General features: G+C 39.8%; 2 protein-coding genes across 2 annotated transcripts; both read right to left on the bottom strand.

Moving 5' to 3' along the window:
- Positions 1–4,698: 4,698 nt before the first annotated feature.
- On the bottom strand, positions 4,699–6,381 carry LOC143891274 (MDIS1-interacting receptor like kinase 2-like). Its single transcript, XM_077395891.1, has 4 exons — positions 6,144–6,381; positions 5,895–6,052; positions 5,238–5,270; positions 4,699–5,061 (listed from the first exon to the last, which is right to left on the bottom strand). Exons 1-4 carry the CDS (start codon positions 6,379–6,381, stop codon positions 4,699–4,701), a joined length of 792 nt encoding a protein of 263 aa, XP_077252006.1.
- Positions 6,382–18,230: 11,849 nt separating this feature from the next.
- On the bottom strand, positions 18,231–18,932 carry LOC143891273 (uncharacterized). Its single transcript, XM_077395890.1, has one exon. The coding sequence runs from the start codon at positions 18,930–18,932 to the stop codon at positions 18,231–18,233; it is 702 nt and encodes a 233-aa protein (XP_077252005.1).
- Between the last annotated feature and the right edge of the window lie 2,737 nt (positions 18,933–21,669).

The raw sequence follows: 21,669 nt of genomic DNA, 5'->3' as shown, positions 1-21,669 counted from the left end.
CTTATAATAATACTAGAACTTTTCATCGAAAATATGCTAGGATTTACTCCTTCTGTAATATTATTTACACGATGCAGAATTATCTTCTCAATTAATGTGTGATATGAAAATGGGGTTTTTGAGATTGAAATTCATTGCCAGGATATATGGTTTTTGTAGAAGCTAATGAGATGTAATTTCAAATGGTCATGAACTGTTCTTGGTTGTACGAATCAGTTATGAGAAATGCCTATTGAATGTTTTCTTTAAAGGTCATTAATCTAAAGTTATCATTAGCTTATGGGAGAGCATAAACCCAAAGAGCCATTAATATGATGATAGATGAGTATAGATTCTAATTTCGACTCTAAATTAGAATAAATTTTGTCAACGAGATATTTCTTTTCCTTGATCAGGCAACATCAATTACCATAATTTTTCTATTAGAATTTATCCTTTCTTTCGCCTCATCTCTTGTCATTCTGAGACTAACTAAGTCTCATTAGTATTCTTTACTCATTCATTGCAAGGGCGATGAAGGCGATAGCCCAAGCCCATCCTTAGAGGGATTTATTGGATCATGATAGTACCATTTCCCCTCTTCTTTCCTCTTATTTAGGTAAAGAATCATCAGTCTTTTAGATACCCTGAAACCTTTAGTTCTTCATTGCAAGGGCAATGAAAGAGTTATCTAGAGCCTTTTTAGGGAGACAAGTTATGTCTCAGCATGAAATGTCTTACCCTGTTAGGAGACATGCTTTGTCTCATAGAAAGTCACACCCTTTTAGAGAGACATGCTTTGTCTCGTAGAAAAGCTTACCCTCAGGGAGACAGGCTATGCCTCATGCAGAGAAAGTTATATCCTTTAGAGACAAGCTTTGTCTCATTAGTGAATCCATCCATAGGAGACATGCCATGTCTCGTTAGCGCCTCTCTTAGGTCCCCTCTTCTTTCCTCTTATTTAGGCAAAGCTTCCTTGTAATGGCTTTGGCCAAGAGTAAGAGTTTGAGAAAGATGATGGCAATGGAGTTGCTCCCGAAACACATTAAAAATTGGTGTCCCTTGTGTATGGTTTTCTATGCATTTTGTGTGCTGATTTTTCCTTTGTGTGTGCTGTCGAGCCTCATTGTGTACTAGAGAGAGGGTTTGGCAGACTAAGTTGTGAAGACTTAGTGCCATCAAGCGGGTTGCTTTGTGGAGGAGCAATTTGACCCCGTGACACAAGCCTGGGTGAGAGAGAAAAGGGACGCTCAAATAACAAAGCATGTAAATGGATGAATATGACCTCAAAATGTAAGTGGCATATATAAAGTATTTACCATCTAGACATAGGGATTTAATAGGCAACTTAACAGAAAGCCATTTTGCGACTCAATTTTGCATGAGAGAACATCACACTCACACAGGCTCACTTTTTAGCAGGTTTTGTCTTATTAATTTAATTCATCTGAGGTGGCTTTTCTTTCCTGCAAAAGTGAGCCGTGGAATGGCTTTCAGTGAAATTGCCTATCAAATTCCTCTATACCTACTATGAATTTTAAGACTTTGTGAGTCTTGGGTAAGGGATAATTGGTTGAAGTGATTGGCTTTTGCACTTAAGAACTGCCACACATGTTGACTTTTTGGCAGATTTTGTCTTATTTATTTAATTCATCTCAAGTGGCTGTTCTATCATGCAAAAGCCAGCAACGAAATAGCTTTCCATGAAATTGCTCAATAAATCCCAAATTTCTATGTTAAACAATTCTCTTAATTGTTTAAAAACTTAGGGCCACTTTGAATACTTCCAAACAATATATATGCATCTACAATAAAAACCATTTAAGGGGTGTGAATAGTGACTCTTTACATCGGAAAAAAAGACTTCCCTGGTCTAGCAAGAATGATTTTTTCCAAAAAAATGTAGAAATTTTGTTTTTAGGGAAAATTTATCAGCACCACTGTATTTTGATGATTGCACTCCTCACTTTATCAAAAGTATGGTATGGCCCTCACCATAGGATGATCCAAACCGTCCTTTAGATTTAGTACCAAAATCAGAGACATGAGCCTCAAATTCTGAATCCAATAAAATATTTTTGCTAGAGATATCTCGATGAAGTATGGGCTGGACGCAATCATGGTGCATGTATGATAAAGAATGGGCCACAACTTTAATAATATTCACCCTCTTAACCCAATGCAACTCCATTGCCCCTTCCTCGCTGCTTAGGATATTAGCCAAATTTCCTCTTTCCATATTCTCATAAACAAGAAACATACATCGAGGATGAAAACAAAACCCGTAAAGCTTGACAATGTTGCGGTGACGGATTTCTGTTAATGCCCTTACCTCATTTATGAAACTTCTCTGGTCAATATGCTTGCTATCTTCTAATTTGTGAGGTTTCTTTACAGCCACTACTTTCCCTGTTGGCAAAGCTGCTTTGTAAACTCTCCCATATCCTCCCTCCCCAATGCAGTGTTTTTCATCAAAGTCCTCTATTGCATCGATGATATCTTCATATGAAATACACCGATCCGAGCTCTCTTCATTTCATTTCTCTCTTCCTCTGCATTTTTCGTTCTGTGGCAAAAATTTAATGAAATTCCAAAAACTAGAAGTAGTATCAGGGTCATCGGTTGTCTTGAAGCATGTGAGGAGGGCGGCCAATGAGAAGGTTGATCTGTTAGCCAAGAGGGGTGTGAATAGTGACTCTTTACAATGGTTTGATTATCTTCCCCCTTGATCAGCCATGTCTTGTTCTGTTGATGTTGTGTATTTTCTGTTTATGCTTTCTTATCTTGTAATCTGTTCTATTGGGCTGTCCCTTCTCAGGCTTCCCTTTCCATTCTAATATGATTCACCATTTCAAAAAAAAGAAAAAAAGAAAAAGGAATAGTGTGCTCAAAATAGAAAGAACTTATTTTTTTGGCAACTAATTGCCAAGCCGCAAGCGAAGATTCTTGTCAATTAGTTAACAGGAAGAAAGGGAAATTCCTTCATATTATGAACACCTTGCCTGTATCTAGAACCCCTTTTAAAGGGCTCATCCCTGGAAAATCTTGATTGGTTCGGGAGCTTGGTGTTTGAGGGGTTTTTTTGGCTCTCTTGATGTTGTTGGCTCCTCTGGGTTAGGCTCTCTTTGCTTGTTTTGGTGCTATGTTTCTCTGCTTTGTTGCTCTCTTTTGTTTTTTGTTGGCTTCTTTGTTTCCCTTCTCTATGAAGTTGTGGGTTGTTCTTTCTGCTTATGTTTTTGTAGCCCATGTGGCCTTTTATTGGTTTGTACTCTTATTCATTATCAATATATCTGGTATGGGTCCTGCCTAACCCCAGCTTACCTATAAAAAAAAAAGAGAGAGAAAGAACTTTCAATATTTAGTGACAGGGCTTGCACGATTCCAAACCCTGCGCATTGCCGCATAAACCTTTGTTGCCAACAAAAGTCTCTTGTTGGAAGGCTTTGCCGTTAGGAAGTCACCCACCAAATTATTGTATAATAAATTAACAAATGTCAAACTGTTCATATCTTCTAGAGAAGATGGAATTGAGCCTGTAAGCTTATTGTGGTACCCCGCACTGGGGTACCGTGATTTGATGGGCGAGTAAAATCATGACCTTCACCACCACAACACCCACCTTCAACTCCGTCGAACGAAGAGCGATGTTTGCCTCAAAATTGGAGCCGAGGATGATCTGCCTGGGTCGACCCTGGACAGGTCGGAAGTCTTGGTGAAAGTCGGGTTGGTGTGGTCCGACTCGGTCAGTGTGGGTCCTCCATCAGTGGTGGGACCTGGGAAGAAGGGTGTGGATGAGTAGATTTAGTGACGGACGTGGATGGTTCGGTTTTGAAGGAGTGGAGAATTGTGACGGAGGATCTGAAAATGAATCTTGAGTGGTGGCAGATTGACCTTCTGTCGATAAATGATGGGCCGATAAATGTTGAGGGGTTCGGGAGATTCCGGTCGGCGACAAAGACAACGGGGCGTGGCGGAGGAACATGGAGGGAGGAGGGGGTTTGTTCTCTTGCTTGGGTGATTCGTTCGGATGCGAGTGTTCCATCTCCTGTGGTTTAAACCCAAGGAAGAAGTAGGTGCAATCACACCTACACAAATGCACTGGATCCCATTAAAACTCTAAAATTAAGCCCTCGCTAGAGGAGGGAGGGTCCACCTCAGTCCCTCCTGTGTTACATGGCCCGCTCTTTCAGCATATAGCCTGGCGGATGTCCGATGGAGGCTGTCCACAGGACTTTTGCTTGATAATGCAAGTGTAAATGTGTTGTGACTGTGTGGGAACGTAAGCGAGCAATGTGGTTCTTTTTAAAGTAATTTATTATTCTTTATTTTAAGGGATTTGCTCGCGTCCATAGCATAAGGCATCTTGTGGATTGGCTGTTGCATCCACAAAATGCCCTGCGACTCTAAAGTGATTTTAAGAGTAAAAACTATAATCTATAAGTTATATTCCAATTAGTCATCAAAGATTATGATTTAGCCAAAAGTTTAACAGTTTAAATTTTTTCTAATAAATCTGTTAATTCTACTTATCTTAACGTTGCAATCAGGCCCGTTGAATCCTTCCCACGTGAAGAAGATTAGCCTCTCTCCAATCTCCAAGTGGGACCCAAGACTTGATCTCGACGGTGACAATCAGCCTAGTCCGTCCCTTATTTTGATCAACTATATGAAATACTGACTTATACAATATAACTGAGTAGGTGAAGAGACCCAACCCATTTACACTTGAAATTCCATCAGTTGAGACATTTTGATTGTGTGGAATGGCTTTGGAAAAGATGGAGTTCGAGCAGAGAACTTTCCAGAGATGTGTTGCATGGGTGGCCGAGTTTGTGGATTTGCATTTACGCACGCGAGTGCCATTGACACTGCCAGAAAAACTTCATTTCCAACTTGGTCTTCGGGATTTGGGAGCCGTGGGTCTAACACATCCTTTAGCCGTAGATTTTGGCCAACTTCAGATGATGATGTTAACAAGGAGGAGATGATATCTCCAGGGTGCCTTCCCATTATCACTTCAAGTGCTAAAACCCCAAAGCTATATACATCGCATTTCTCCGTCACTCTCATTGTGTAAGCAAGCTAAGCCAAAAAAAAAAAAAAAAAAACGAAAAGAAAAAGAAGTTAAATGACATAAAATTTCTTGGCAAACATTTTGTCCTTCCGTAGGTGAGCCAAATGACAAAACAATAAATAAGACAATTTTCTAAACAATTATACCGCAACAATAAAGTAGGCACAATATAGGAGGAACTAACCTGGAGCAACATATCCACGAGTGCCTGCAAGTTCTGTCCAGTTGGATGAATCCGTCATTAGAATTCTAGCAGTACCAAAATCAGATATGTGAGCCTCAAATTCTGAATCCAATAAAACATTTTTGGTTGAGATATCTCGATGAACTACTAGCAAGAATGATTTTTTCCAAGAAAATGTAGAAATTTTGTTTTTAGGGAAATGTTATCAGCACCACTGTATTTTGATGATTGCACTCCTCACTTTATTAAAAGTATGGTATGGCCCTCACCACATGATGATCCGAACCGTCCTTTAGATTGGTCACAGCCTAAATAGGTTGTGCCCCAAGAATCAATTCCATAGGTTGATCCTAACCCTCCGATCTATAGAGGGTTAGGATCAACCCTCTAACATTCAGATCGGAGGGTTAGGATCAACCGATGTAAATGATTTTGGGGGCACAACTTATTTAGGCTGTGGCCCACTAATGGACGGTTTGGATCATCCTATGGTGCGGGCCATACCGTACTTTTAATAAAATAAGGAGAGCCCTATGCAAAAAACAGTAGTGCTGATAACATTTCTTTCCACATAAATGGCATAAGAAGAATTTTATGCCAAACATTTTATGTTTGGCATAGATTTTGGAGTCATATGTGGAGCCGTGGGTCCAACACATCCTTTAGCCATAGATTTTGGCCACCTTCAGATGATGATGATGATGACAAGGAGGAGATGATATCTCCAGGGTGCCTTCCCATTATGACTTCAAGTGTTAAAACCCCAAAGCTATATACATCACATTTCTCGGTCACTCTCATTATGTAAGCAAGCTCTGCCAACAAACGTAATTTTCTAGATAAGACGTAATTTTCTAAGCAATTATGCTGCAACAATAAAGCAGGAACAAAATATGAGAAACTAACCTGGAGCAACATATCCTCGAGTGCCCGCAAGTTCTGTCCAATTGGATGAATCAGGCATTAGAAGTCTAGCAGGACCAAAATTAGAGACACGAGCCTCAAATTCTGAATCCAATAAAACATTTTTGCTAGAGATATCTCGATGAACTATTATTGGTGAAGCGCAATCATGATGCATGTATGATAAAGAATGTGCCACAACTTTTATAATATTCACCATCTTCACCCAATCTATCTCCATTGCCCCTTCTTTCACTGCTTAGGATACTAAGCAAATTTCCTCTTTCCATATACTCATAAATCAGAAACATGCATCAGCAATGGGAAATATCCACCTTGGCAAATTTGCATACAAAGAGATTTAAGTGATCCACGTTGGCAAATTTGCTGCGGCAAATATCCTGAGAGGTTGTTGTCCCCCAAATCGAGTCTTTCCAAATTTATTAGACTTGACATTTCTTGAGGACGTGAACCAGAAAGGTGATTTTTATATAGGTGTAGAACCACTAGCTTTTTAAGATTAGCTAAAGTAGAAGGAATGGAACCTGTTAGAATGTTAGAGCACATTGTAGGTCAATCAAAATTTTCAAATCTCCTATTTCTTTAGGGATGGGGCTAGAGAGCTTATTACCGAAGAGGTGCAAGATGGAAAGCTTAGTCAAGTTTCCTAATGTGGAAGGAATGGAACCTGTTAGAATGTTGGAGGACATGTAAAGTTGAGCCATATTTTTCAAATCACTAATTTCATTAGGGATGGGGCCAGAGAGAGGTGCAAGATGGAAAGCTTAGTCAAGTTTACTAATGTGGAAGTAATGGAACCGTTTAGAATGTTAGAGGACATGTCAAGTTCAACAATAATTTTCAAATAACCAATTTCTTTAGGGATGGGGCCAGAGAGACTATTGTTATAGAGGTACAAGCGGGAAAGGCTGGTTAAGTTTCATAATGTGGAAGGAATGGAACATGTTAGAATGTTCGAGGACATTGCCAACTCAACCATATTTTTCAAATCACCAATTTCCTTAGGGATGGGGCCAGAGAGACTATTGTTACATAAGTACAAATGGGTAAGGTTGGTCAAGTTTCCTATTGTTGAAGGAATGGAACCTTCTAGAATGTTATAGGAGATGGCCAGTTCAACCATAATTTTTAAATATCCTATTTCTTCAGGGATGGGGCCAGAGAGCTTATTATGGTGGAGGTACAACATGGAAAGGTTGGACAAGTTTCCTAATGTGGAAGGAATTGTTCCGAAGAGTGAGTTTTTGCTAAAATCAAGATAGGCGAGTTTTGGATAGGAAGAGAATTTGAAGTTATATAGCTTACCTTGTAAACCTACACCTGTTAGGTTTATTTGAGTGACGCTTCCGTTGTCGTTGCATGCTATCCCCCTCCAATTGCATGGGCTTTGATTGGTTGTATTGTGAAGTGACCATGAATTTAGAGGAGTTTGGTTCAAGAGGTTGGCTTTCCAGATGAGGAGAACCTTTGCTTCTACCAAATTTGGCATTGTTGAACGGCAAGAAAGCATCACAAAGCAGAAAAGTAAAGAGAAGAGGGATAGAGATTTCTCGAAGGCCATGGTTGTTGGTGGTGTTAGAGTTTTTTCGTGCATGTTGGATGTACTTTTATAGTGAAAAAGTCGTCTCTCCTTTTTATGCCGTGCGTTGAGGGGAATAAGACCTTTTAATCCTTAAAAGTTACTGAGGACATGCAAATACAAGTACAAAAAAAATGCAAGGGAGCCCACATCATTGGATGATCCTAGCCGTTTAATTGTTGGTCTTAGGCTATATATATCTTAAAATTTCCTGAGGGTTATTGGACCTCATGTAATCTTTTTTTGCAGGAATGAGATTAAAGTGCATGTTATGCCCTTTATTTTGAATGTTTTGGGGTAATTTTGGGGAAACCTTTTGTTGTCTACCCGACAAATGGGTGTTGTGAAGAGCATGATATTGTAGATGTATTTTTCGGGAAATGATTTCAACGAGCATGTAACACATTTCACGCAACAAGATGCTTTCGTGCAACTTTGCAGTGTTGAAATCATTTCCCTTCAATAATTGTAGATTGCATGTGACATATAAAAGATATGCTTTCTCCTTTCTGCTTTCTGTGATGAATGCGACAATAAATATAAAGACGAGGACCATGTAACACATTTGAGAGGGATTTCAGCACAACCATGTTTTGATACAAGACGCTCATGTTTCTTGTCTTTTAGTATATAATTACCATCTAAGTGCTCTTTAAATACTAAAAGACAAGAAACATGAGCGTCTTGTATCAAAAATGTTTGTGTTGAAATCAGTTCCCTAAATGTATAGATGAGGACCTTGTAAGTTGTAACACATTTCAGAGGGCCCCAAAAACATTGAAGATTCGCCTATTCATAGATGTCTACGGGGAGCATGTAACATATTTCGGAGTTATTCGCGTGCCTCACACTCTTGGTAGCATACGTGTGAGCCCTTATTCAGAAGCTTCTCCTACACTATCCAAATGCCCCTACCTGCCCTTGCTTATTGGCCTTGACCTATCATTCAATTCGTTTTCGATTTTTTCTCCCAAACAAGGAGACTTCTTCCATTTGATCCATTGGACTAGTGCCCTGTTAATGCATAAAATTTCTAACCGTAGCCATTACCTCATATGAAAAGGAATTGATGTCAATCACTAAACCATACTCTAGAAACAACACTGGTTCAATTCGTTTCCATTATCTTTTTTTACATCTTAGTCCGTCTGTTTAAATTGGATTTTCAGTATTCAAATATTTAAAACATAGTACTGACTTATTGAATTGAAGGTTACAGATTGAATCATAACTCAAAACTATGTGGAACATAAATCTGTGGATAACACAATCATTTCACAATCAGAATTTTCCAATGAATTTAAGAAAAACTTTTCATGATCCCTTTGAGTCACAAACTGATAGAAGGACCTCATTTGCATAAATCATTTGAAATATTTTAACCAATATAATATGTTATGACACCCGAATCAATTAAATCAATATAATGAATTTCAGTTCATAACAATGAAAGTAAGCTGTCTTATCTTTAAACAAAATCTCTCAATCATCATAAAGATAACAGATTACAAGACTCTTCAATTTATTTCAGCATGGATAAGCTAAATAAGTTTACTTCCTGCAAATCATTTGGACATCAACATTTTCTTGTATATACTGATAATGGGGATAATATCTTGTGTTAATGTCTTATAATAATACTAGAACTTTTCATCGAAAATATGCTAGGATTTACTCCTTCTGTAATATTATTTACACAATGCAGAATTATCTTCTCAATTAATGTGTGATATGAAAATGGGATTTTTGAGATTGAAATTCATTGCCAGGATATATGGTTTTTGTAGAAGCTAATGAGATGTAATTTCAAATGGTCATGAACTGTTCTTGGTTGTACAAATCAGTTATGAGAAATGCCTATTGAATGTTTTCTTTAAAGGTCATTAATCTAAAGTTATCATTAGCTTATGGGAGAGCATAAACCCAAAGAGCCATTAATATGATGATAGATGAGTATAGATTCTAAGTTCGACTCTAAATTAGAATAAATTTTGTCAACGAGATATTTCTTTTCCTTGATCAGGCAACATCAATTACCATAATTTTTCTATTAGAATTTATCCTTTCTTTCGCCTCATCTCTTGTCATTCTGAGACTAACTAAGTCTCATTAGTATTCTTTACTCATTCATTGCAAGGGCGATGAAGGCGATAGCCCAAGCCCATCCTTAGAAGGATTTATTAGATCATGATAGTACCCTTTCCCCTCTTCTTTCCTCTTATTTAGGTAAAGAATCCTCAGTCTTTTAGATACCCTGAAACCTTTAGTTCTTCATTGCAAGGGCAATGAAAGAGTTATCTAGAGCCTTTTTAGGTAGACAAGTTATGTCTCAGCATGAAATGTCTTACCCTGTTAGGAGACATGCTTTGTCTCATAGAAAGTCACACCCTTTTAGAGAGACATGCTTTGTCTCGTAGAAAAGCTTACCCTCAGGGAGACATACTATGCCTCATGCAGAGAAAGTTATATCCTTTAGAGACAAGCTTTGTCTCATTAGTGAATCCATCCATAGGAGACATGCCATGTCTCGTTAGCACCTCTCTTAGAGTCACCAGTTTGAGAGTCAGTCCTTTAGCAAAGGAGTCTGTCTTTAGCTAGAGAGTCAATCTTTCAGAAGTCTGTCCTATCATCATAGGGGTTAGGATTATGTCCAACCTCTCATCAAGTCATGTGATTTTTATCCACTCCTGCAAAGCATATGATGCTGTCCAACCCTTGCAGAGATGTGATTCTATCCAGGTCATTCTTAAATTTTCATTTATGGTAGTTATGGTTGTAATTTTTTGTGCCATCTTAGGTGCAAATTTACTTGGGGTGCCCTATACTCCCTTTTTTGCAAGGGCGCCTGTGTATCTAGCATTCCCTAAAATCATTGAAAAGATATAAGGCAATATTATTATTTTAATGAAGTTTATTGGCATGGATTTGATTTCCTTTAATTTTTTGTCGCCGTTTAATTTTACATTTCCTTCCCTATAATACCCATTCACATACGAGAGTATTTTAATCCATTACCTATGAATTCCCGCTTCAGAATCAGTATTTGAACGTGATAGAGCAAATGTAAAGTAACTAGCTGTTAGACCCTAAAACCAATGGCATAGGCATTGGCTTGTAGTGGCACCTTGCACCCTTGCCAATAGCCAAGATGGGCCTAGGGAGTTAGGCCAATATGAAACAAGGTGGGAAGAAGGCCATGGGACCAAGGCTTTGGCATGGGATAGAGCATAGGCATGGGCTATGCATAGCTTGCACGGGCAAAGATTGATGGGCACTGGATCCATGGGCACTGACTGGGTAGGTGGCTGGTGGGCAATGGTTTGGCGGGCAACGATAAGCCAATAAGCATGTGGCAAGTGGCCAGCACCTAGGCGTAGTGCCCAAGCTTTGCACATGGAGGCAGCGGTTACAAATGGTTCAGAATGGGCTACCCGCATGCTTGGACTGGAATGCAACAGTTGGGCAGTTACAAATGTTTGAAAACAAGGAAGGCAACAGTTGGGCGGTTTTGGCACTGGAATGCATACATGGCAGCAAGGCAATAGGCAAAGTGGTGTTGCACATGCGGATTTTGGAGGCAAACCAATGCATTTTGAATAGACAACATGGCTGGACGGTTTTGGTTGGTTTTGCCAAGTGTTGACTCATGATTTGTAAGTGCAAATGCACATGGATTGTTGAATGTGTTGTACATTGGCCAATAGCCTTTAGGCACTATGTAAATGGGCCAATGGCCTTGAGTTGGTTGCCAAAACTACTCTATATGTGGCAAAAACGCCCAAGCACATAGGAAATGGATTTTTGTGTGTATTGTGAGAGAAAAGCTTCCTTGTAATGGCTTTGGCCAAGAGTAAGAGTTTCAGAAAGATGATGGCAATGGAGTTGCTCGTGGAGTAGGCATTGATTGGCCGAAACACATTAAAAATTGGTGTCCCTTGTGTATGCTTTTCTATGCATTTTGTGTGCTGATTTTCTTTGTGTCTGCTGTCCCATTTCTTGAGAGAGCCTCATTGTGTACTAGAGGGAGGGTTTGGCAGACTAAGTTGTGAAGACTTAGTGCCATCACACATCACGCGTGTTGCTTTGTGGAGGAGCAATTTGACCCCGTGACACTAGCCCGGGTGAGAGAGAAAAGGGACGCTCAAATACCAAAGCATGTAAGTGGATGAATATGACCTCAAAATGTAAGCGGCATATATAAAGTATTTACCATCTAGACATTTTGCGACTCAATTTTGCATGAGAGAACATCACACTCACACAGGCTCACTTTTTAGCAGGTTTGTCTTATTAATTTAATTCATCTGAGGTGGCTTTTCTCTCCTGCAAAAGTGAGCCGTGGAATGGCTTTCAGTGAAATTGCCTATCAAATTCCTCTATACCTACTATGAATTTTAAGACTCTGTGAGTCTTGGGTGAGGGATAATTGGTTGAAGTGACTTTGCATCCCTTCGTGAATTCATCATTTTTGCTACTAAAATAACAAGACCTCGGGAGATATTGAATTCCATTGACTTTCTTAATTAATTCCTAATTAGAATAAGAAATTTTAATTACTTTCCTTAATTAAATAACTATAGGGTACTTGCTAGACAATTTCACAGAAAGCCATTTCATCTCATGATACAATGATCAACAGTCTAAATTAAACATACATGTCCCCAAGTGAGACCCAAGACTTGATCTTGAAGGTGACTATCGGCCTAGTTCATCTCTTATTAACACTGACCCTTATATACAAGGGAAATGATAAATGCACCCCTTCTCATCACATGGGACACCCAACTGCAGTGTATGTGGCAATCAAATCCACTGACACTACCAGAACAGCTTCATTTCCATCTTGGTGTTCGGTATTTGGGAGCCGTGGGTCCAACACATCCTTTAGCCGTAGATGTTGGCTATACCTTCAGATGATGATGACAAGGAGGAGATGATATCTCCAGGGTGCCTTCCCATTATAACTTCAAGTGCTAAAACCCCAAAGCTATATACATCGCATTTCTCGGTCACTCTTACTGTGTAAGCAAGCTCTGCCAAAAAAATCAAAAAATCAAAAAACATAAAATTTCTAGGGATTTGGCAGATTTTGTCTTATTTATTTAATTCATCTCAAGTGGCTGTTCTATCATGCAAAAGCCAGCAACGAAATAGCTTTCCATGAAATTGCCCAATAAATCCCAAATTTCTATGTTAAACAATCCTCTTAGTTGTTTAAAAACTTAGGGCCACTTTGAATACTTCCAAACAATATATATGCATCGGAAAAAAAAGACTTCCCTGGTCTAGCAAGAATGATTTTTTCCAAGAAAATGTAGAAATTTTGTTTTTAAGGAAAATGTTATCAGCACCACTGTATTTTGATGATTGCACTCCTCACTTTATTAAAAGTATGGTATGGCCCTCACCACAGGATGATCCGAACCGTCCTTTAGATTGGTCACAGCCTAAATAGGTTGTGCCACAAGAATCAATTCCATAGGTCGATCCTAACCCTCCGATCTATAGAGGGTTAGGATCAACCCTCTAACATTCAGATCGGAGGGTTAGGATCAACCGATGTAAATGATTTTGGGGGCACAACTTATTTAGGCTGTGGCCCACTAATGGACGGTTTGGATCATCCTATGGTGCACGCCATACCGTACTTTTAATAAAGTAAGGAGAGCCCTCCGCAAAAAACAGTAGTGCTGATAACATTTCCCTATTTTTAATATGGCTCTGTTTCTTTCCACATAAATGGCATAAGAAGAATTTTATGCTGAAAGAAAGCCATTGGAAGGAAAAACTTCTATGGAAAATGAGTATCCAAACATTAGATAAGACAATTTTTAGGAAAGTTTTTACCAAAAATTCCATAAGGTGTTCTTCTGACCGTTGGATCAAGTCAGTGCTGGCTAGCAATTCATCATCAGGCAAAAATATTCCAGGAGATGGCCGGCTAAAGGTGATCCATCAGGCACAATAATGTTACACATATAAAAAGAAATGTTCTAATATTTCGTAGAAAAATTCAAAATCTAAACACTCCATATCCTAATCAAGCATTTTAAAGTAGGATAATTTACAAAAAATTGGATAAAAACTCGTTACCAGTAATTTTCTTATAGAAAAATTTGTATTAAATTTAAGGTTGTATATTGTTTTGGGTGACCAAGAACTATGATAGTGCATCTCTGCTGTATCTCTTGAACACAGGCCCAATAGCATACTCGTTACACAGGCCCCAGAACATGACAATAAAATAACATGCAATTTTCCAAATAATTACACTTCTACAGTAAACTAAGCAATGTATGTGGGGAACTAACCTGGAGCAACATATCCGTAAGTGCCTGTAAGTTCTGTCCAAATTAGATGAATCGGAGACATGAGCCTCAAATTCTGAATCCAATAAAATATTTTTGCTAGAGATATCTCAATGAAGTAGCGGCTGGATGCAATCATGGTGCATGTATGATAAAGAATGGGCCACAACTTTAATAATATTATGCAACTTCATTGCCCCTTCCTCGCTGCTTAGGATATTAGCCAAATTTCCTCTTTCCATATTCTCATAAACAAGAAACATACATCGAGGATGAGAACAAAACCCGTAAAGCTTGACAATGTTACGGTGACGGATTTCTGTTAATGCCCTTACCTCATTTATGAAACTTCTCTGGTCAATATGCTCGCTATCTTCTAATTTGTGAGGTTTCTTTACAGCCACTACTTGCCCTGTTGGCAAAGCTGCTTTGTAAACTCTCCCATATCCTCCCTCCCCAATGCAGTGTTTTTCATCAAAGTCCTCTGTTGCATCGATGATATCTTCATATGAAATACACCGATCCGAGCTCTCTTCATTTCATTTCTCTCTTCCTCTGCATCTTTCGTTCTGTGGCAAAAATTTAATGAAATTCCAAAAACTAGAAGTAGTATCAGGGTCATCGGTTGTCTTGAAGCATGTGAGGAGGGCGGCCAATGAGAAGGTTGATCTGTTAGCCAAGAGGGGTGTGAATAGTGACTCTTTACAATGGTTTGATTATCTTCCCCCTTGATCAGCCATGTCTTGTTCTGTTGATGTTGTGTATTTTCTGTTTATGCTTTCTTATCTTGTAATCTGTTCTATTGGGCTGTCCCATCTCAGGCTTCCCTTTCCATTCTAATATGATTCACCATTTCAAAAAAAAGAAAAAAAAAAGAAGGAATAGTGTGCTCAAAAGAGAAAGAACTTATTTTTTTGGCAACTAATTGCCAAGCCACAAGCGAAGATTCTTGTCAAGTAGTTAACAGGAAGAAAGGGAAATTCCTTCCTATTATGAACACCTTGCCTGTATCTAGAACCCCTTTTAAAGGGCTCATCCCTGGAAAATCTTGATTGGTTCGGGAGCTTGGTGTTTGAGGGGTTTTTTTTGGCTCTCTTGTTGTTGTTGGCTCCTCTGGGTTAGGCTCTCTTTGCTTGTTTTGGTGCTATGTTTCTCTGCTTTGTTGCTCTCTTTTGTTTCTTTTTTTTGAAATGGCAAGATGAATTCATTAAAAAAGGAAGGGGACCGAGGTGGGCCTCAACCAAAATTACAAGAAAATAAAACAACAATAACAAGAAAGACAAATCTCAGGGAGGAAGGAAGTCAAACCACTCCAACTCCACTTCTAGCCAAGGAGTCCGCCTCCCCATTAGCAGATCGCCGAACATGATTGAAAACAATAGATGAGCTCGCAATTAAATCATCTATTTCATCAAAAATAGAAGAAAATCTCCAAGGAGGCGACACCAACCCCCTCAACCATTTAATCACATTCAAAGAATCTCCCTCCACAATAGTGATATCCATGCTATCTCTCTCAAGCCTTTTTATGCCATGATAAACCGCCCTCACCTCGGCCTCCGAGGCATCACAAACTCCAAGAGGGCCGGCAAAAGCCCATATAACTTCACCACAAGCATCCCGACACAACCCACCAACACCGGCCGGGCCCGGGTTCCCAATACTAGACCCATCAAAGTTATTTTGAACATTTCAATAGGCGGAGCCTCCCATCTCTGAACAATCGGATGCCGGATCTTCCTACTAAAGCAAACAATCCTCCAACCCTCCCATAAGTCAAAGGCCGATACAAAACGGAAAGCCGGTAAACTTCTCGCCCATGAAATAGTGAGTGCAATAATTTTCATATATATCCAATACGGAGATTTTGCAACCCCTTCAAAGACACGGGATTTTCTCTCTTTCCATATCACCCACCATGTTGCAAGAAGACACAAATTCCACATTACTTTGCCCTTCTTCTTCCATGGCACAAAGGTCCAAAGACGAATCAACTCTGGAATAGAAAATGGAAAAATCCAACATATGCCAAATCTCAGAAATATCAAACTCCATACCTGACGCGTAAAGGAGCAATGCATGAAGAGATGATCCACAGATTCACCATCTTTCAAGCAGAGGGGGCAATGGTCAACAAGCATCATACCGCGCTTCCGGAGGAAGTTAATCGTTTGAATCCGATCACGACATACCGCCCATCCGAAGAAACCAACTCTAGGCGGGCAATGAAATTTTCATACCTCGGCTGAAATGGATGATACACTGCAAGGCAACAAGCTGAAATAGAAAGATTTGACAGAGAAAAAACCAGACGATTCCGCAGTCCATACTCTTTTATCCATACCGCTTCTCTTAATGTAGCAACCATCTAAAAGCTTAAGAAATTGGGCAACCGACTCTAGCTCCCGATCAAAGAAGTTCCTTCTAAACCTAGGGAACCAAACTAAACTACCCCCTTCTCGAGCAAAGCATTCAGAAACAAAACTCTCTTTCTCAGCGGCTACACGATATAAATTTGGGAATAAACTCATAAGAGGCTCATCAGCACACCACACATCCCTCCAAAATTTTATTCGATCCCTCTAAATCTAACCCTCAAAAGAAAAGCAAATGACATTTTCAAAATGTCACGCCAAACAGTCAAACCTTGTTTCTTGAAATGGTTTTTAGATTCCCACTTTCCCGGCTTGCACCCATATTTACTCCCAATTACCCTAACCCACAATTAAGAATTTTCCTCCCCGAACCTCCATAACCATTTTCCTAACAAGGCATGATTAAATTCTTTCACTCTCCTAATACCCAAACCACCATTCTTAACAGGTAAGCACACACTCTTCCAACTGACCAAAGAAATATCCTTTTTCCTTTCATTGCCTCCCCATAAAAATCTACGTTGGATTTGTTCAATACGCGATACAACACTGACCGGGCATTTAAATAAAGACAAAAAATATATGGGAATATTGGCCAACACCGCCTTAACCAACACAAGCCTTCCCCCTCTAGAAACAAGATTTCTTTTCCATGATTCCAACCTCCTTTCAATTCTCTCTACAACAGGATCCCACAAAGATTTTTTTGGTCTCCCCACCCCCAATGGGAGTCCCAGGTATGAGGAGGGCAATTGATTAAGCTGACAACCCAGAGTCTTAGCCAATTCAAGCGCCTCATCCTGCGGGATGTTTAGGGAATATAATCTAGATTTATGAAAATTGGATCTCTGCCCCGTAATCAACTCATAACATCTAAGGGAAGATTTTAAATTCATCGCTTGGATCATGTTTGGTTCACAAAACAGGAGCGTATCATCAGCAAATTGAAGATGAGACACTTCTACCTGCTGGCTTCCAATCTTAAAACCATTGAATAAGCCCAACCCACTCCCTTTATTCATCAATCTGCTAAGAGTCTCCGCCACGATGACAAAAAGAAAAGGGGATAAGGGGTCACCCTGCCTAAGTCCTCGAGATGACTTAAAAAATCCTTTAGGGGACCCATTAATCAGAATGGAAAACCAAGCCGAAGAGACACAACCCCTCATCCATTCTCTCCATTTACTTCCAAACCCCATTCTTCCAAGCAAGTAATCTAAGCAATCCCATTCCACCTTATCATAAGCCTTCTCCATATCCAATTTGCACATAAAACCTCCCATGCCATTTCTAAGATAAAAGTCAATGGCCTCATTCGCAACTAATGAGCAATCAAGAATCTGCCTATTAGCCACAAAAGCACTTTGGCAATCTGAGATAATGGATGGAAGCACCATCTTTAACTGATCCGCTAGAACCTTTGCCAAAACTTTGTATAAACATCCCACTAAGCTTATTGGACGGTACTCCGAAATTTTAGAGGCACCAGGAACCTTAGGGATAAGGGCAATGAAAGTAGCCCCAGTGCCTTTATCCAATGCCAACCCATGATAGAACTCCTCAAAAAATTTCAGGATATCCCCTTTTACATACGACCAACAGGATTGGAAGAAAGCTAAACAAAAACCATCAGGACCAGGGGCCTTATCCTTACTAATAGAGAAAACCCCTTTTTCAACCTCTTCTTCTTCAAAGGGTCTCTCTAATGCAACCCTCTGAGCCATACTCAGCCCACTAAACTCCAGATATTCTGGAAGTGGTCTCATGATACTCTCAGACGAGTACAGGGACGTATAAAAATCCAAGATCACTCTAGTAACCTCATCCTTCCCTGACACTCTGATTCCATTGTCAACCAAAGACTCGATCCTATTTCTCCGTCTTCTGGCACTGGCCTTAGCATGAAAATAAGCCGTATTTTTGTCCCCTCCTTTAACCATCTCTCTCTCGACTTCTGCCTCCAAGATATCTCCTCATGAAGCAGCAGTCCTTTATGCTCTTCTTTAACCCTACCCAATTCCTCCCTCGAAATTACGGACCCTAATCCAGATTCTTCCAACACATTTAAATCACCAATTCTATTTTCTAGCCAAACTTTTCTACTCGAATCAGCTTGACCTCTTTCAGCTACCCATTCCTTTAACTTTTTCTTTACATACTTAAGCTTCTGCCCAATAACCACATCCACTGGACCCTCACACTTATGTGCTACCCACCAAACACCCAATCTTTCCTCCATGAGGGGAATTTGAAGCCACGAAATCTCAAACCTAAAAGGAGGAGGACCCCAAGACTCCATTCTAGGATCCAAGAGAAGAGGACAATGATCAGATACCGAGTGAACGAGAGTCTTTTGGAGAACCTCAGGAGCCAAATTCAGCCAACCAGGACAAATAAGAAATCGATCAATCCTACTAAGACTTTCACCTCTGCTCCAAGTAAACCTAGCTCCAGATAATGGAAGGTCAATAATATTATGCTTTGAAATGAAAGTTGCAAAAGCAGCCATGTTTTGATTTGCTCTCCGACATCCTAACCTTTCACAAACAAACCTAATTTCATTAAAATCACCCCCTATACACCAAGGATAGGACCACCTATCCCTAACTCCGTTTAGCTCTTCCCAAAACAACCTCTTATCCGCCCAAAGAGAAGGACCATACACCCCAGAAAACAAGCACACATACAATAGCTATTGAAAACCTACCCTTCCATTCCTCGGACCTAACCCAATTAGATTCGTCCCAAGCTATGAAAATGCCCCCCGAAGCACCAATAGCTTCAACAAAAGAGAAACCCCAATGCGAACCAACACCAAGACTTTTTACCATACTCCTATCAATAACCTCCAATTTGGTTTCTTGTATACAGATAAGATCCGGTTTTGACTTTTTAACTAACCCTTTAACTTGAGCCCTCTTTGCCAGAGATCCCAATCCATTAACATTCCAAGATAGTATCTTCATAAGGAAACTAATTTAACTGATTTCTCCCCTTTCTCGCACTCTTTTTCCTTCCAGAAAGACAAATGCTTGACTCTTCCTCAACTGAAATCCCACCATAATTCACCTCGGATTTTAATCTAGCTAACTCCCTGAATTTTCTCTTTGATGATTCATCAGAATAACTCACCGAATTACCAGACACCATAGTATCTCTCTTTTGTTTTTTGTTGGCTTCTTTGTTTCCCTTCTCTATGAAGTTGTGGGTTGTTCTTTCTGCTTATGTTTTTGTAGCCCATGTGGCCTTTTATTGGTTTGTACTCTTCTTCATTATCAATATATCTGGTAGGGGTCCTGCCTAACCCCAGCTTACCTATAAAAAAAAAGAAAGAGAAAGAACTTTCAATATTTAGTGACAGGACTTGCACGATTCCAAACCCTGCGCATTGCCGCATAAACCTTTGTTGCCAACAAAAGTCTCTTGTTGGAAGGCTTTGCCGTTAGGAAGTCACCCACCAAATTATTGTATGATAAATTAACAAATGTCAAACTGCTCATATCTTCTAGAGAAGATGGAATTGAGCCTGTAAGCTTATTGTGGTACCCCGCACTGGGGTACCGTGATTTGATGGGCGAGTAAAATCATGACCTTCACCACCACAACACCCACCTTCAACTCCGTCGAACGAAGAGCGATGTTTGCCTCAAAATTGGAGCCGAGGATGATCTGCCCGGGTCGACCCTGGACAGGTCGGAAGTCTTGGCGAAAGTCGGGTCGGTGTGGTCCGACTCGGTCAGTGTGGGTCCTCCATCAATGGTGGGACCTGGGAAGAAGGGTGTGGATGAGTGGATTTAGTGACGGACGAGGATGGTTCGGTTTTGAAGGAGTGGAGAATTGCGACGGAGGATCTGAAAATGAATCTTGAGTGGTGGCAGATTGACCTTCTGCCGATAAATGATGGGCCGATAAATGTTGAGGGGTTCGGGAGATTCCAGTCGGCGACAAAGACAACGGGGCGTGGCGGAAGAACATGGAGGGAGGAGGGGGTTTGTTCTCTTCCTTGGGTGATTCGTTCGGATGCGAGTGTTCCATCTCCTGTGGTTTAAACCCAAGGAAGAAGTAGGTGCAATCACACCTGCACAAATGCACTGGATCCCATTAAAACTCCAAAATTAAGCCCTCGCTAGAGGAGGGAGGGTCCACCTCAGTTCCTCCTGTGTTACATGGCCCGCTCTTTCAGCATATAGCCTGGCGGATGTCCGATGGAGGCTGTCCACCGGACTTTTGCTTGATAATGCATGTGTAAATGTGTTGTGACCGTGTGGGAATGTAAGCTAGCAATGTGGTTCTTTTTAAAGTAATTTATTATTCTTTATTTTAAAGGATTTGCTCGCGTCCATCGCATAAGGCATCTTGTGGATTGGCTGTTGCATCCACAAAATGCCCTGCGACTCTAAAGTGATTTTAAGAGTAAAAACTATAATCTATAAGTTATATTCCAATTAGTCATCAAAGATTATGATTTAGCCAAAAGTTTAACAGTTAAAATTTTTTCTAATAAATCTGTTAATTCTACTTATCTTAACGTTGCAATCAGGCCCGTTGAATCCTTCCCACGTGAAGAAGATTAGCCTCTCTTCAATCATAGATACACTGAAGTTGGCTGTCCCAAGTAGGAGGAAATATTTTATAGGGAGAAGAACATGTGTCCCCATATATGTAGGCGGAAATATTTTATATGAGGGCACATATATTTCCACCTACATGAGGGCACATATAAAACCTTATAAATGTAAATTCTTTAATTAAATATCCTATAAATGTAAATTTCAAAATATACCATAAATGTAAATTTCTCTAGATTTATAGATTTTATATGTGATCGCATGTAAGTGTAATATTTTAAAAAATAAAAAATTACATCGGAGCTCGTATGGTTTGATGATCCAAGCCGTTCATTTGTTGGGCCTTCACATATATAGGTTCTACCTCAAAAATCAATTCTATAAAATGATCTTAACTCTCCAATCTGTAGAGGTTTTTATTTTAGAATCATCCTATGTAGCATGTTATTTTACACATCTTTCAAATGAGCAATAGGTCCAGAAGGTACAAAACCATGTGGGTTGCCTCATGATGGTCTACAAAGATCAATGGTCTAAATGAAACATACATGTCTCCAAGTGGGACCCAAGACTTGATCTCGACGGTGACAATCAGCCTAGTCCTTCGCTTATTTTGATCAACTATATGAAATACTGACCTATACAATATAACTGAGTAGGTGAAGAGACCCAACCCAT

Source organism: Tasmannia lanceolata, unplaced genomic scaffold (genome assembly GCF_043159265.1).
Source record: "Tasmannia lanceolata isolate RefF3 unplaced genomic scaffold, GAP_Taslan_0.1 ptg000013l, whole genome shotgun sequence".
Classification (NCBI taxonomy): Eukaryota; Viridiplantae; Streptophyta; class Magnoliopsida; order Canellales; family Winteraceae; genus Tasmannia; species Tasmannia lanceolata.
Note: the sequence above shows the minus strand (reverse complement) of the source record. Positions and strands in the feature narration are given on the sequence as shown.

Coding starts and splice junctions, on each gene's coding strand:
- LOC143891274 (XM_077395891.1), bottom strand. CDS start 6,381: ATGGAGATAGATTGGGTGAAGATGGTGAATATTATAAAAGTTGTGGCA. Junction 5,271..5,894: donor AAAATCTATGGCTAAAGGAT/GTGTTGGACCCA, acceptor CCAACTGGACAG/AACTTGCAGGCACTCGTGGA. Junction 5,062..5,237: donor TCGTGGATATGTTGCTCCAG/GTTAGTTCCTCC, acceptor TTTTTGGCTTAG/CTTGCTTACACAATGAGAGT.
- LOC143891273 (XM_077395890.1), bottom strand. CDS start 18,932: ATGGCTGCTTTTGCAACTTTCATTTCAAAGCATAATATTATTGACCTT.